The sequence below is a fragment of the Leucoraja erinacea genome, chromosome 29 (genome assembly GCF_028641065.1).
Source record: "Leucoraja erinacea ecotype New England chromosome 29, Leri_hhj_1, whole genome shotgun sequence".
Taxonomy (NCBI): domain Eukaryota; kingdom Metazoa; phylum Chordata; class Chondrichthyes; order Rajiformes; family Rajidae; genus Leucoraja; species Leucoraja erinaceus.
Window position 1 is genome coordinate 20,055,019 of NC_073405.1, and position 16,369 is coordinate 20,071,387.

The 16,369-nt window shown below is 45.7% G+C and overlaps 1 protein-coding gene across 3 annotated transcripts in view; it reads left to right on the forward strand.

Moving 5' to 3' along the window:
- Positions 1–16,369, forward strand: part of LOC129711284 (SH2 domain-containing adapter protein F-like) — a 284,291-nt gene that overhangs the window by 203,608 nt on the left and 64,314 nt on the right. For 2 of the 3 annotated variants that reach the window (XM_055658827.1, XM_055658828.1), the window contains 2 exons: positions 4,102–4,179; positions 12,361–12,535. In XM_055658827.1, coding sequence (XP_055514802.1) covers positions 4,102–4,179; positions 12,361–12,535 — 253 coding nt within the window. The remainder of the gene's footprint in view (positions 1–4,101; positions 4,180–12,360; positions 12,536–16,369) is intronic. The other variant, XM_055658829.1, reaches the window with a different exon arrangement.

Consider the following 16,369-nt stretch of genomic DNA (forward strand, 5'->3'; position numbering starts at 1 on the left):
GGCCCTTCGGCCCACCGAGTCCGCACCGACCAGCAATTCCCGTACACAAGTACTATCCTACGCACTAGGGACCAGAGACAACCTTTACTGAAGCCAATTAATCTACAATCCTGTACGTCTTAAGACTGTGGTGAGAAAATTAAGACTGAGGAGAGAAAAAACTTTTTCTCCCAGAGAGTTGCGAATTTATGGAATTCCCTGCCACAGAGGGCAGTGGAGGCCAAATCACTGGATGGATTTAAGAGAGAGTTAGACAGACCTCTAGGGGCTAGTGGAGTCAAGGGATATGGGGAGAAGGCAGGCACGGGTTATTGATAGGGGACGATCAGCCATGATCACAATGAATTGCGGTGCTGGCTCGAAGGGCCGAATGGCCTCCTCCTGCACCTATTTTCTATGTTCCTATGTCTTTGGAGTGTGGGAAGCAAACGGAGCTTCCGGGGAAAACCCACCCGATCACGGGGAGAACGTACAAACTCCGTACAGACAGTACCCAGAGTCTTGATCAAACCCGGGTCTCTGGCGCTGTAAGGCAACTAATCCACCGCTGTGCCACTGTGCTGACCCAAATCAGTACAGGGGACAAAACATTCTGTTTCCATGCAACCTCCCTGCCACAATCTAGCACATTGCCCCTGAAGAACATAGCTGTCTCCTTAACCATGGGTGGCTGTTGACATTGATAAACAATCACTTCTATTGACACTTGTGCAATGATATTCCATTAAACCCTGCAAACTGCCTTGAGTATCTTCAGCTTGCAGTAACAAAATTAATTGCGTAGGAAGAAACTGCAGATGCTGGTTTAAACCAAAGATAGACACAAAATGCTGAAGTAACTCAGCGGGACAGTAAGGCAGCATCTCGGGAGAGAAGGAGTGGGTTTCAAGTCGAGACCCTTCTTCAGAATCAGACTCAGATTGAACAAAATTAATTTATTGTTGTTGAAAAGACATATATCTTTGAAAACACTGTAAGAAAAATCACTTTGTGACGGTGAGTCTGAAACTCTCCGGCCCTCAACCCCTGTACTCCGTTGATACAATTATCTTTTGAAAAGGCGATTTTCTGTAACACAAGAGGTGACCTTTGTCATGTTATGTGAGGGCTGGAGGTAGAACACACTGATCCTCAGCGAATGGCAAGGATGGTTTATAAACCCCAACGCGGCCTTGCTGGGCCAGGTATTTGTGGGGCTGCAGAAGCAGAAGGTTGGAGAGTGAAGGGTGAGCTTGGGGAAATTGCAGGGTCAGAAGGGGGGGGGAAGATCAGAGAACCTAGGCTGCATCACGGGTTATAGAAGTGGAGCTTGGAATGTGAAGAGTGTAGGAAGGAACTGCAGATGCTTTCAATCATGGATCGACACAAAAAGCTGGACTAACTCAGCGGGACAGGCAGCATCTCTGGAGAGAAGGAGTGGGTGGCGTTTCGGGTCCGAAGAAGGACTTCGACCTGAACCGTCACCTGTTCCTTCTCTCCAGAGATGCTGCCTGTCCCGCGGAGTTACTCCAGCAATTTTGTGTCTCTCTTTGGAATGTGAAGAGGAATACTGAATACTGAGTGGCCACCTGAATGTTGCAAGTTGAGTTTGGGGATTGTCCTGTGCTGTGAAGATCAGGTTATCCTGGGAATGTCCAACAATGGTTGCTGCCCAGACAACACAATTCGCGTTCATCAGGAATGCTGGCAAAAGTAACATTGATAGGGTCCGCCATCATCTGTTGCATTTTGATCTGGAGCTTGAGCTGGGTATGCACCTAGAAATACCCAAATCGTAATTGACATGAAACTTAATGCAAATGAATCTCCATCCAAAGACAGACGCAAAATGCTGGAGTAACTCAGGGGGCAGTCAGCATCTCTGGAGAGAAGGAATGGGTGGTCTCGGATCGAGACCCTTCTTCAGACCTTCTGCAATTTCTATCCCACATACATTTTCAGAGACAACATGGACTGTGTGAACTGTACACAGTTTTTTTAGGCCTGTTAAAGGATAAGTTAGATCAGGAGATGGCAGAGATTGTGTCTTTATTTCAGCTCATTGGAGATAAGGAAGATTGTCACAGTACATTTAATTAAAGCTGTAGAGATTTATTGGAATAGGCACTTTGTGTCTTTTCTAATATGCTGACAGTTCCTTTAACCTGGAAATGATTGTTTGAGAGACAATTTAATTAAAATCCACGATTGTCATAAAATCATGTTTATTGCTCTTTGAAGTTTTTAACCAACCAAAAATAATATTAAAAGACACAGGATCATTTGTGCAATGGAACTAGTTACAGTAAGACTATGAAAGGAGTGCGACATTCTGCCATAACACTTCAGAAGATATTAATTGAATGTAAAAATCCTTCAGGATATATTGAGCATATAACAATCTTTCCATAAATGCAATAGCTTTTATTATTTGTGAAGTCTCAAACTAAGAATGCATACATCAAAAGAAATATTTTCATTTTATATTGCATCTTATCAATTTTCAAGTAAGTTGCTTTCAAAGTGAGCTTTGGCAGACTTAAGTTCTGATTTGAGTCCCAAGTTACCCTTTATCTGGTGTGAAGATTTCTTACACAGTTTGATTTATTAAATATCTCGTCGTAATTTGCGGCATAGAATATTCTTGGCGCGCGGACTGGCCTCCTGCTGAATCTTCAGAGGAACTCAACATGAACATTCCGCTCCTCCAGGATTTCGGAAATGGATCGGGGGAGTGGGACGAGGGGGACCTGTGTAAATTTACAATCCTGCTTTTAATTAAGAGCTCATTCATGTTTGGTTGGTCAGGAGGGATTGCGGTTTGCCTGTTACTATACATCCAGCCCATAAACTGTGCCATGAATGGCTGAGGATTGAATGATCCTTTAATTCCCCCCCCCCCCCCCCCCCCCCATCCCCCCCCCCCCCCCCCCCCCCCCCCCCCCCCCCCCCCCCCCCCAGTGCACTGGACCAAGCTGGCGACTGAAGCTGTGAAACACTTAGCCCCTGAGCAAACTAGACACAAGGAACCCGCGGATGCTGGTTTACATAGAAAATAGGTGCAGGAGTAGGCCGCTCGCCTTTTCGAACCAGCACCGCCATTCAATATGATAATCGCTGATCATCCAAAATCAGTACCCCATTCCTGCTTTTTCCCCATATCCCTTTTCCATCAGCCCTATGAGCTAAATCCAACTGTCTCTTGAAAAAGTCCTGTGAATCGGCCTCCGCTGCCTTCTGTGGCAGACAATTCCACAGACCCACAACTCTGGGAGAAAATGTTTTTCCTCATCTCAGTCTTAAATGGCCTACACCTTATTCCAAAACTGTGACCCCTGGTTCTGGACTCCCCCAACATGGGGACCATTTTTTCTGCAAGTCAAATTACAAATCAAGGCATAATCTCTGGGGTACACAAAAATGCTGGAGAAACTCAGCGGGTGCAGCAGCATCTATTGAGTGAAGGAAATAGGCAACGTTTCGGGCCGAAATCCTTCTTCAATCTGAAGAAGGGTTTTGGCCCAAAACGTTGCCTATTTCCTTCGCTCCATAGTTGCTGCTGCACCCGCTGAGTTTCTCCAGTATTTTTGTGTACCTTCGATTTTCCAGCATCTGCAGTTCCTTCTTAAACACATAATCTCTGGGGGATGTGGAAATGTGGGCTTCGGGTCACGACCCGTCCTCAGACACTTTGGGTCCGGACTCTTCTTCAGACACTAAAGAACCAAAGTGTCGCCCATCCATGTTCTCCAGAACTTTGTGTCCTTTTTTTTCACCTGGAAGGGACTGCAAATGTTAGTTTACACCGGAGATAGACAATAAATGCTGGAGTAACTCAGCGGGACGGGCAGCTTCTCCGGAAGGAAGGAATGGGTGATCCTTCTTCCTCCTTATGTTCATGGCTGGGTGTGGGAGGACTGCTGGGGCACAAAGGGTTTAATTTTCTTGTAATTGCCATTTTTAATGCGTAAACACGGGGTGAGTTGTTGAGACCATCTCCGCATGGAGGGATGAGAGAGATGTGTTGTCTTCATGTGACCTTTCTCAGCTCTTTCTGTCCTTTTTCTCCTACCTCTCCTCCCTCTTGTTATCCTGCAACCCTGTCCATGATCACCATTGCAGTAGACATTAAGGAAATTAAAGAGCTCCCTTGGCCCCCGCCTGTGGGACAGCTAGACGATGACTCAGTGAGCGATGAAGGTGATTGTTTGCTTTGCTTTTCCCATTCCCCCACTCTGCACCAGCTTGCTTGCATGGAATTGCCTCACATCCCGCCATCCTCTGCCCTTCCCATACCTGAACCCTCCCACCGTGAATTGCCTGCTCCCAGAAATTAGATATAAATTACAGTCTTATATTATACCAATTATTTAAGTATTAACTTACAGTGTAATGCTTGGCAAGCCGTGGGCAGAGTTTTCCCTCAGTTGGAACGAAGGAAAGAAACTCCCACCTGTTTCCTTTACATGACTCATGACCTGAAAGAAAGAGGCCATTTGACCCATCAATTGGAGTTTGTACGTTCTCCCTGTGACCGTGTGGGTGCTCAGGTTTCCTCCCACACTCCGAAGACATACAGGTTTGTAGGTTGACACAAAATGGTGGAGTACCTCATTGAGACAGGTAGCATCTCCGGATAGAAGGAATGGATTACTTTACGGGTCGAGACCCTTCTTCAGATTAGGTTAATTGGCTTTCTGTAAATTGTAAATTGTCCCTAGTGGGTAGGATAATGTTAGCATGCGGGGTGATTGCTGGTCAGCATGGACTCGGTGGGCCGAAGGGCCTGTTTCCATACCGTATCTCTAAAGTCTCTGAATTGTTACATCCAAATTGCTCAATAATTAAAATAGTTTCTTCAATTTATTAATACCAAAATAACAACATATATTTATCTTAATTGAAGGCATTGGAAATTAATTTCAGAAGCAGGGTATGTTGTGCAAGTCAGTGTTTATTTCATGCAGTCATGGCTGAATATCTTCTCCATATAACTTATGGTGGACTTCATTTGCTGAGGTGGAAAATCCAGCTGAGTTTGGCTATTGCGACTTTATCAATTTTCCCATTTTAATTAAAGATGTTAAATTTCCAGCATCCGTCTATTTTCATCCCCCTTTCTTGCAAAACTGATCCTTGGATCTGAGAGGACATAATCGGCTTGGAAGCAGAGCCAGAGCTTCCAGCAACCACCTGCTGAGAGGGCCCAGACTCCTGCTATAAGACATCCATCTCCTTGGAATGTGCTGCCTGTTCCAAGTTTTAGGTTTCTTTGTTCCCCGGTGGATGCTACTCAGAGTGTACTGGGCCTCAAGCCTGTGTCGGCTCTGTCTTTGCACAAACATGCATCAGTAATCTGATAGTGCTCCCGTGTGGGAAGACCTTGCCGTATGACCTGACTTGTGTACTGGTTGTCAGCATGGAGCGTTGATGTGTTGAAGAGCGGCGCATCGAGAAAAGCACCTCAAAACACTGTTCTTTACAGCCTCGTCTCCGCAATAGGACATGTTGTTCATCCGTTTTATCCGACTGCAATGCAATCACTCAAAGAGTTGCTCGGAAAAACACAGCGTTCCTTATCTTAATGTCTGTGCTCCCATGGACTCTCAAGCCTCCACAATGCTGAGACAGTGTAATGGCAGCTTGTGCTTCCTATGCCTCAGCCAAAATGCTATATATCTCCACCACATTCTCTATCATATTCAACTACGGGCCTCTATCATATTCAACTAAAAGCTTGGAGTGTCCAACTGAGCCCTTTTCTAAAATCAACTTCTGAAATAGAGAAAAATAAAGTCCTTTCCAAATAAATCAGCCCCTTGCTGAAAACAGTAGCAGCCACAATGATACATGGCCTTCTTCTTAATGGTCTCAACTGTGTCATGCTTGTTGTCATAAGCTTCTGCGCCCATTAGTGTCACGTTAGTCCTGTGGAAGGGATGTCTCTTTCCTGTGTAGGAAGGAACTGCAGATGCTGGTTTATATCGAAGATACACAAAATGCTGGAGTAACTCACCTATTCCTTTTCCCCAGAGATGCTGCCTGACCCACTGAGTTACTTTATGTTACTGAGCATTTTATGTCTCTTTCCTGTTTTTGTCTCAGTCTAAGGTTTCCAGGTTAACTCCCATTATTACTTTGTTGGCATTAGCGACTATTGTGAGGGAAAGATCGGTCAACCATGATTGAATGGTGTACTAGACTCGTTGGGCTGAATTAAGTGTGAGGCTCCACATAATCTACTAAACTGCCAGCACACTCCAATGTGTTTACACGTGAGAGGAAAAGTCCTGAAAAACAGCAGAAACTGCAACTTACATTTACAAAACTGCCTCACATTGAAGGAAAGCGGAGGCTTTAGAGAAGGTCCAGAGGAGATTTACAAGAATGGTTCCTGGGATGAGTGACTATATTTACAAAGATGTATTAGAGAGCTTGGGACTCTTTTCTTTGGCAAAGGGAAGGCTGAGGAACGAACTGACATAAATATATAAAATTATGAGCCCTCCATACAGAATGGATAGCAAATGACTTCTCCAGTTGGTAGTGGAGTTGAGCTTTGGAGGCCATAGGTGTGAAAAATAGGGGTAGGGAATTAAGAGTGACATGATCAAAAATCTCCCATTTGCTTGTGTGTGGTTGGAATTTGGAATGCACTGCCTTCAGATGCGTTAGAAACAGGATCCATGAAGGAACTGAACAAAGACATGAAGGGGAAAAATTGGCAAGACTACAGTGAGAGGGAAAGAAGTCGAACTATTGCTCTTGTAAAGTGCCGGCATAACATGATGGGCAGAACTGTGACTATTTTACGATGGTCCGTCTGTGATCATTTTACGATTCACCTCTGAATAAAATGGTGAAATTAATTTCTAGGGAAAGGCAGCAAAGTTGAAGTGTGGTACGGGTTGGCTTTGGCATTTGTGTGTTAGTTGGTTTGAATCAATTGGACATGGGACAACACAGCACAGAAGCAGGGATGTCAGCTCACAATGTCTTGAGGAACATGATGCCAAGATTAACTAATCTCCTTAGCCTACACATGGGCAATGTGTGTCGCCGTCCCCCCCCCCCCCCCCCAATCCCCCAATTCCCTGCCTATCTCAAAGCCTCTTAAACACCACCGTGGCATCTGCTTCCACCGCCACCCCTGGCAATGTATTCCAGGCATCGCTATTCTCTACGTGAGAAAACTTGCCCCTCACATCTCCATTAAACTTCCCCTCTCTGAACCTGAAAGTTATGCCCCCAAGTCGTCAATACTGCCATTCTGGGAAAAAGTTCTGCTGCTATGCATCTCATCATTTTATATCCTTTCACCAGGTCTCCCCTCAGTCGCTCCAGAGAAAACAATTCAAGTTTGTTCAACCTCTCCCTATGCTAAATACTCTCTGATGAATTCTAGTAAACCTCCTCTTCACCATCTCCAAAACTTCCACATCCTACCTATAACGGGGTGACCAGAACTGCACGTAAAACTCTAAACGTGTCCTACCCAAGATTTGATAACGCCACAATGCAATTTCCTGATGCCCAATGCCCCAACTGATGACTTCCTGACTCTCATACTTCTTGACTCTTATACTCAATGCCCCAACCTTCTCAGCCATGCTATCCACATGTGTTGCCATTTTCAGGGAGCCCCAAACTTGGCCCCAAGAACATCATGATTTTAAGGGTGTTATCATTAGCTGTATACTTTCACCTTATATTTGACCTCACAAAGTCCAACATCTCACGCTTGCTGAGATTAATTGCCATCTACGATTTCAATGACGATATCAACAACTGGTCTACAGTATATCCCGTTGCTATCTTTAATAATCTTCCTCACTGTGTGAAACTCTGCCAATATCTATAACTTGCTGCAAACAGACGTAGGATATTCCAAATCCATTGCAGAGCGAGAAAGTGATAGCATTAAACAGGGCCGGGCATGTTTGAAATGGGGACAGAAAGTATAGGCACAGTGAGAGGCAGTGAGGAGACTTTTAAAAGCAGAAATGAAGAGAGGTTTAGGAAGATAATTATGCAGGTTTGGGACCATATGAGACAACATGCTTAGAGATTCCACCCAACTCTCAGCTCCCGTCCTACTGTAGACCCTTTGCTGTTGGTCACGGAGTCATACAGCTCAGAAATGGGCCCTTCAGCCCACCACATCCTTTCCCACCTTTTTGCCCATCAACACTAATCCCATTTGCTTGCCTTAGGACCATATTCTTCATCCCTTGCCTTGAGTGGCGTCTAAATGCCTCTTAAATCTTGTAATTGTATCTGAATCGACCACCAATCCAGATGTCAACCACTCTCTACAAAGAAAATCCCTCAAATTCCCTTTAAAGTCCCTCCCTTTCACCTGAAACAGATGTCCTCTTGTATTTGATACATCTACTATGGGGAAAAAGGGTTATATCTACCCTTTTGATGCCTCTTGTATACTTCTGGCAGGTTTCCCCCTCAGTACACTTCACTCCAAGAAAATAAGCCTGGTCTATCCAATCTCTCCCCATAACTGATGTAAGTTCATGTCATGGGAGCACAAGTAGGCCATTCAGCCCATCGAGTCTACTCCGCCTTTCAATCATGGCTGATTTATCTTTCACTCAACCTCATTTTTCTGCCTTCTCCCGATAAACCCTTTCTCAGACAGTTTCCTGGCGAATCTCCTCGGCACTTTCACCTCGCGATCACACCCTTCCCACAGTGTCGCGGCCACAACTTTGTGCTGCACTCCAAGTGCAGCTTCCACACTTTACTCCATTCAGCAGACGAGCAGCTTTTGAATTTTTCCTGTCCTACAAAGGTCTTTTGCCTGTCAGGAAAAGAAGCGCGACACAGAATGCAGGAGTAACGCAGCGGGCATCACAGGCAGCATCTCTGGGTGGAAGGAATGGGCGACGTTTCGGGTCGAGACCCTTCTTCAGACTGACCTGATAGGAAACTACTCAGCATCAACCGTGTGTGACCGCACAGCGGTGCTGATCTGTGAGTTCACCGCGCTGAACTGGAAGGCAAGAGGTCCTATGACACTTGCTGCTAAATGCATTTAACGAGCTCCAGTTAGCTGCTCAAGATCGACACTTTACCCTCAGTTCCGCTTTAGCAATCCTCTTCCCAGCTTCTGGCCTTCACTCCTGATGAGCAGCCGCAGGAAGCCATTTCAACGGCAATTAAAATTGCAGACATGGTAACTGAAACCCTGTGAAATGGACTTCAATCTATAAAAAACCTGTCGCTATGTTTAAACCTCAGAGTCAAAACAGTAGAAAGTTCTAAAAACCCTCACTGCTGGATGGGTGTGAACAATTCATTAAAGGGACTTTAATGTCCTAGTGCAAATTATGAATTCATAATAGGCAAGGTTAGAGTCTTCTACGAATCAAGTACTATTAATTCCTTGAGTGATTAATGTAAAATGTTCCTGAGTTCCTCAACGACGATATCCTTAGTTGTGAAATTTCAGCTGACTGACTGCCTCATTAATCTCCATTCAAATTTGACCACTGACTGTGCTGGAATATAATACCTTACTCACTGCTCAGATATATCTCTCTGCCAGGAATATCATTAGGCTCTGAGGTCACCTCAGCTTCCACTGAGCAAACAAGAAGGCCGGATTGAAAACGGATGTTTTATCTTTAGCTTAGTTTTGTTTAGAGATGCAGCATGGAGACAAGCCCTTCAGTCCACCGAGTCCGCACCGACCAGCGATCCCCACACATTGACACTATCCTACACACGCTAGGGACAATTTACACGTATATCAATCCAATTAACCTACAAACTTGTACGTCTTTGGAATGTGGGAGGAAACCAAAGATCTCCGCGAAAACCCGCGCAGGTCATGGGGAGAACGTTCAAACTCCATACAGACAAGCACCTGTAGTCAGGATCGAGCCCAGGTCTCTGACTCTGTAAGGCAGCAACTCAACCACTGTGCCATCATGCCGCCCATTTAGTGTTTAGAGATACAACATGGAAGCAGACCCTTCGTCCCAGTGAGTCTATGTCGACCATCGATCACCCATTCATATTAGTTCTTAGTTATTCCACTTTTGCATCCACTCCGTATACACCAGGAACAATTTTACAGAGGTCAACTTACCTACGAACCCGCACATCTTTAGGATGTGGGAGGAAACCCATGCGGTCACCGGGAAAATGTGCAAACTCCACACAGACAATACCCGAGGTCAGGATCGAACCTGGGTGTCTAACACTATGAGGCAGTGGCTGTATCGGCTGTGCCACTGTGCTGCCCCTTGAGAGGAGGTGCAGTGGTGCAATGAATGCAGTGGGAGGTTCCCAGACTACACTTCCTTCAGGGGCAAAACAGGGGCTGCACTGTGTAGAGAATCACAAAGCTGCACTTACCCCAAACAGGGTGCTGCAGCTACTAGAGCAGCTGCCTCACAGCTCCAATGACCCATGTTCAATTCTGACTTCAGGAACACCCCGTGTGGAGCTGTGAGAATATTCCTTCTATGACCATGTGGGTTTCCTCCAGATGCTCCGGTTTCATCCCACACCTTAAGGACTTGCAAGTTGGTAGGTTATTGTCCATTGCAAATTGTCCCAAGATGAGTGCTAGAATCTGGGATGGGTCAATAGGATCATGAGAAGAATAAAATGGGATTAGTATAAATCGGTGCAGACATGAAGCGATGTGAGTCCAAAGAACCTGGTTGCATGCTGCATGACTCTAGAACCCTATACCCATTCTTGCATCCCTACATTCACAATCCCCCTCACTCACATCCGCCCTCACTCACACACTCCTTATCCCCGCACAACCCCATTGCCCAAGCACGTACAGTCTCACAAAACCACCATCCCCACACTCTATCTCCCCGCATTCAACTCCAATCCCAGGCATTGCCCCAACCTACATGCCACCATCATCCCACTGAAGCTGGCTCGAGACTCTCCACTGTATAAACATATATTGTGGCATAGTCATAGAGTGATACAGTGTGGAAACAGGCCCTTCGGCCCAACTCGCCCACACCGGCCAACATGTCCCAGCTACACTATTCCCACCTGCCTGCGCTTGGCCCTTATCCCTCCAAACCTGTCCTATCTATGTACCTGTTTAACTGTTTCTTAAACGGTGTGATAGTCCCAGCCTCAACCACCTCATCGAGCTGCTTTTTCCATACACCCATCACCCTTTGTGTGAAAAAGTTACCCCTCAGATTCCTATTAAATCTTTCTCCCTTCACCTTGAACCTATGTCCTCTGGTCCTCGATTTCCCACTCTGAGCAAGAGACTGTGCATCTACCTGATCTATTCCTCTCATCATTTTGCATACCTCTATAAGATTCCCCCTCATCCTCTTGCACTCCATGGAATAGAGGCCCAGCCTACTCAACCTCTCCCTACAGCTCACACCCTCTAGTCCTGGCAACATCCTCGTGAATCTTTTCTGAACCCTTTAAAGCTTGACAATATATTTCTTATAACACGGTGCCCAGAACACAAAATTCTAAATGAGGTCTCACCAACATCTTATTCAACTGCAACATGACCTCCCATGGTGCAGCATGTCATAACTCAACCCCAACTGATTTATTAGAATGTGCACCAAATCCAACCTGATCCCAAACCTCTGAATATATTGGTGACCATCGGACTCGGCTCTGCTGGTACCCTCCATATTACCCAGTGTGCACGCATTATTCCTGCATGTAACACTCAAGACAGATTTAGGTGAGCTATCAACAACGAGGAGGGCAATGTTGCCGTAAGTTGCAAGATGCCAGTATAGATTTAGAGTTTGGAGGTTAGGGATGCAGTGTGGGAACAGGGCCTTCATCCCACCGAGTCCATGCCGACCAACGATCACCCCGTGCATTTGCCCACACACACCAGGGACAATTTTTTCGATTTACCAAAGCCATTAACCTACTAACCTGTATGTCTTTGGAGTGTGGGAGGAAACCGGTGCACCCGGAGAAAACCCACGCGGTCATGGGAAGATTGTACAAACTCCGTACAGTCAGCACCTGTAGTCAGGATTGAACCCGGGTCAGATCAGTATCAAAGCTAGAATGGAGGGTTTCCCTAGTGTGGGGGGCAACCAGAGAAAACAAGACTGTTCTTCTGAAAGCAGGAGGAGAAAAAGCACATGTTCAAAACCATGAAGGGGTTGGACAAAGTAATTGTTTCTTTGCTTGAAATATGGATGGAAGGAGTTTCAACTGTAGCTTTCCATAGGGAATTGGATATTTGAAAAGGACACATTTCCAGAATAATGGGATAAAAACAGGGATGTGGGGTTGATTGAAAAAACCTTTCAGAGAGTCAGTAAAGGCACAATGGGTTAAATGGCCGCCTCTTCGACCGTTTGACTAACGTGCACCTCTGTCTTTTTACAGTCCAGTTTGATGGCTGCGATTGGGACCGGTCATCTCCTGCCAAAGATCGACTGAGGCAACAGAAACAGCTCAGCCCCCTGGCCGGAGGGTCAAAATACAGCAAGACACAGACTCCAGAGCACTGCTCTGCCCTACCCGAGAGAGTGGACCCTGCTCTACCGCTGGAGAAACAAGCGTAAGTGTCAAACCATCCAAGTTACTGCGGTCCAGTCAATTAGGGGAGAGCAGCATTTGCACACAGAAGGAAATCACCAATAGATCCTGTCAGGAATTTAAGAGAATTCACAGAGATGTTTGGTAGCGAGTCTAGTTAAAACGTGGTCGTAGAGTCCGAGATAGACACAAAATGCTTTGGATAGAAGGAATGGGTGACCTTTCAGGTTGAGACCCTTCATCAGTCCCGTAGAGGGCAGGAGGAATCACAGAGGGGTTTTTGGTAGCAAGTCTGTGTTAAAACGTGTTCGTAGAGGCGGAGACCAGGAGGAATAAGAGAGATGTTCTTACTGAGACGGCAATGAGAATATATCAAGACATCTCGAACTACAGATGCTGTTTTACAAGAAAGGACACAAAGTACTGGAGTAACTCAGTGGATTAGGCAGCATCTCTGGAAAACATGGATGTGACATTTCGGGTCGGGAAAGAGTTTGAAGAGGGTCCTGACCTGAAACATCACTAATGCATTTTCTTCAGAGATGCTGCCAGATCTGCTGAGTTACTCCAGGACTATGTGTTACTCCAGGACCATGTGCTGAGAGAATGGAGCAGCTGGACTTGTACACTCTGGAGTTTAGAAGGATGAGAGGGAATCTCATTGAAACATATAAGATTGTTAAGGGCTTGAACACACTAGAGGTAGGAAACATGGTCCCAATGTTGGGGGAGTCCAGAACCAGGGGACACAGTTTAAGAATAAGGAGTAAGCCATTTAGAACATAGACGAGGAAACACTTTTTCTCACAGGGAGTGGTGAGTGTGGAATTCTCTGCCTTAGGTGGAGGCAGGTTCTCTGGATGCTTTCAAGAGAGAGCTAGATAGGTCTCTTAAAAATAGCGGAGTCAGGGGATAAGCAGGAACGGGGTACTGATTGGATATGATCAGCCATGATCACATTGAATGGTGGTGCTGGCTCGAAGGGCCAAATGGCCTGCTCCTGCACCTATTGTCTATTGTCTATTGTCTTGTTTTTATGTAGTTTGCTATCCCAGAATGTAGTTGATGCATCCAACATTTTAGTGAAAGTCAGATAATTAGAAGCCTGGCAAAGGAACAGAAGAGAATATCAGGGTCTGAAGAAGGGTTTTGACCCCGAAACATCACCCATTCCTTCTCTCCAGAGATGCTGCCTGTCCCGTTGAGTTTCTCCAGCATTTTGTGTCTACCAGAAGATAATATTGATTGGATGAGATCATATTGGATGGGTAAAACTTCATGTGGAGCGTAAATAAAAAAACAGACCGGTTGGACAATTCTATGCTGTGAAGTCTGCGAGAAGAACTTACTGCTTCAATGTATTACTTCCTTCACTTTAGGAAAGCTCTGTTTAAGAAACAGGTACATGGACAGGACAGGTTTGGAGGGATATGGGCCAAACACATGCAGGTGGGGCTAATGAAGCTGGGACATGTTCGGCATTGTGGGCAACTTGGGCCCATCTCCACACTGTATCACTATGACTGTTGCCTAGAAATTCAAAGGAGCATTAAAATGGCACCGTATGGTTGTATCTTGGTAGTTTAGTCCAGGCAGGCAATGGTATTCCATCATTCAAAGTCCAGGATGGTTCCTGTAGCGAAATAAGTGAAAAAACGGGACCCTGGTGGAGGGAGTCAAAAACTTCAAATTCTTGGGTGTGCATATCTCTGAGGATCTATCCTGGACCCAGCACATTGATGCAATTATTAAGAAAGCCCACCATCGCCTCTACTTCCTGAGAAGATTGAGGAGATTCGGTAAGTCAACGAATACTCTCTCGACCTTCTACAGATCTACAGTAAAGGACATACTGACTAGCTGCGTCATGGCCTGGTTTGGCAACTCGAACTCCCGGGAATAAAGAAGATTGCAGAAAGTGTGAACACTGTCCAGTCCATAAGGGGTGCTGTCCCGCCCACCATCGAAGGGATCTACAAGAGTCGCTGCCTCAAAAAGGCAGCCAGCATGATCAGAGACCACCACCACCCTGGCCACAGTCACATTTCACTGCTACCATGCGAAGAATAAAGAGTAGAGAGTTGTGGACGTCAATGTAGGAGATGAAGGGCAGGTCAGTGGGGGACAGAGCTGGAAGTAGCTCTCAACCACAGAGAAAGTTGGGGCAACCTGTTGGATGGCAACTTGGAGGGTCACTGGTCAGGCAGAGAGTTGGGGAGCAATTGGTCAGGGAAGGGATGAGGATTATCATTAGGTTGGGAGCTGAGCTTGCTATATTTAAGAGGGAGTTAGATGTGGCCCTTGTGGCTAAGGGGATCAGTGGGTATGGAGAGAAGGCAGATACTGAGTTGGATGATCAGCCATGATCATATTGAATGGCGGTGCAGGCTCGAAGGGCCGAATGGCCTACTCCTGCACCTAATTTCTATGTTTCTATGAGCTGTGAGGGTATGACAGTTTGAGGGTTGGAAGTGGTTGGTCAGGGAGAGTTGGGCAAGACAATTGGAGATAAAAAGTTGATGTGTTGGAAGAGATGTGGTGAGAATCAATTGGAAGAGTCAATCAGGCAGATAGTTAGGGAGGGCAATGAGGAAAGGTGGGAGCAGTTTTCTCAGAAAGTGATGTACAAAGTTGCAAGAGGCCAATTTGGAAAGACTTTTTGTGGCAGTCAGTGCGGGTAGTGGCCTCGATGGTGAGAGTCTTCTGGTGAAAGAGTTGTCCATAAGTCAGTCTGGGAAAGGCACAGTCAAGTGGTTAGTAGATGGCAATTGAGCCATTTAGAAGTGTGTCTGATGATATTGGCAAGAACATTAGGGTCGATGGTAAGGATTGTATATAACCAAACACAATTTTAGGAGGAATTTAACAGAAGGATGATGGCTCAGGGTCTTTAAGAACCGCTCTGCAGCCCCAAACCTTTAATGTGGACCAATTTTACAGTCCAAGGCACTCGCAATTCACAGCCTTGTTTGTGCAGTATAGTCTGGTACAAATATCACAAGAGTAAGTGTTGCACAAAGCTTGAGATCAAAGCACATGCCTGGCAGATTTTGCTCATCATTTGCATGGGAGATTCGGAGAAAAGGTCTGGATATGTATGAGCTATCAAAATATTTCTTTTTACAAGTTATTTTTTCAGTGCACAAATGGCTTGGACTGCGTGATGGAATTTCCAGTCTGCAGCTATTAATGGGAATCCAACAGCAATGAAAATGTCAAAGCAAATCCTCGCTGCATTCTACTTTAATCTTCTTTGCCTGTAGAGAAGATGATAATCCCCTTTTAGTATTAGTGATCACATAGCAACATTCCTCTGAACTGTTTTAAAGCTTAGGAGGGCAACCTCCTGCTACGTGTGTGTACAAACATACAAACACACTACATTATCCCTCCATAAGTATATACTGCACAGTAAAGCTAATACCTTTCCAGCCTGCATAGTTAACACAAGATTCCAGTATCTGCAGTTTTGTTTAGTTTAGGTTAGAAAAGATACAGCGTGGAAACAGGCCCTTCAGCCCACCGGCTCCGCGCCGACCAGAGATCCCCGCACACTAACACTATCCAACACACACTGGGGACAATTTACAATTTTACCAAGCCAATTTGCCTACAAACCTGCACGTCTTTGGATTGTTGGAGGGAACCAGAGCACGCAGAGAAATTCCACGCATGTCGCGGGAAGAACGTACAAACTCCACACAGTCAGCACCCGTGGACAGGATCGAACCTGGGTCTCTGGCTCTGTAAGGCAGCAACTCTACTGCTGCGCCACCGTGCTGCCCGTTCCGTGTGTATCTCTAGTTCCATATTTTGCAGGGATATTGCCAATCCTGATTGTCTTTTCTCTAATATT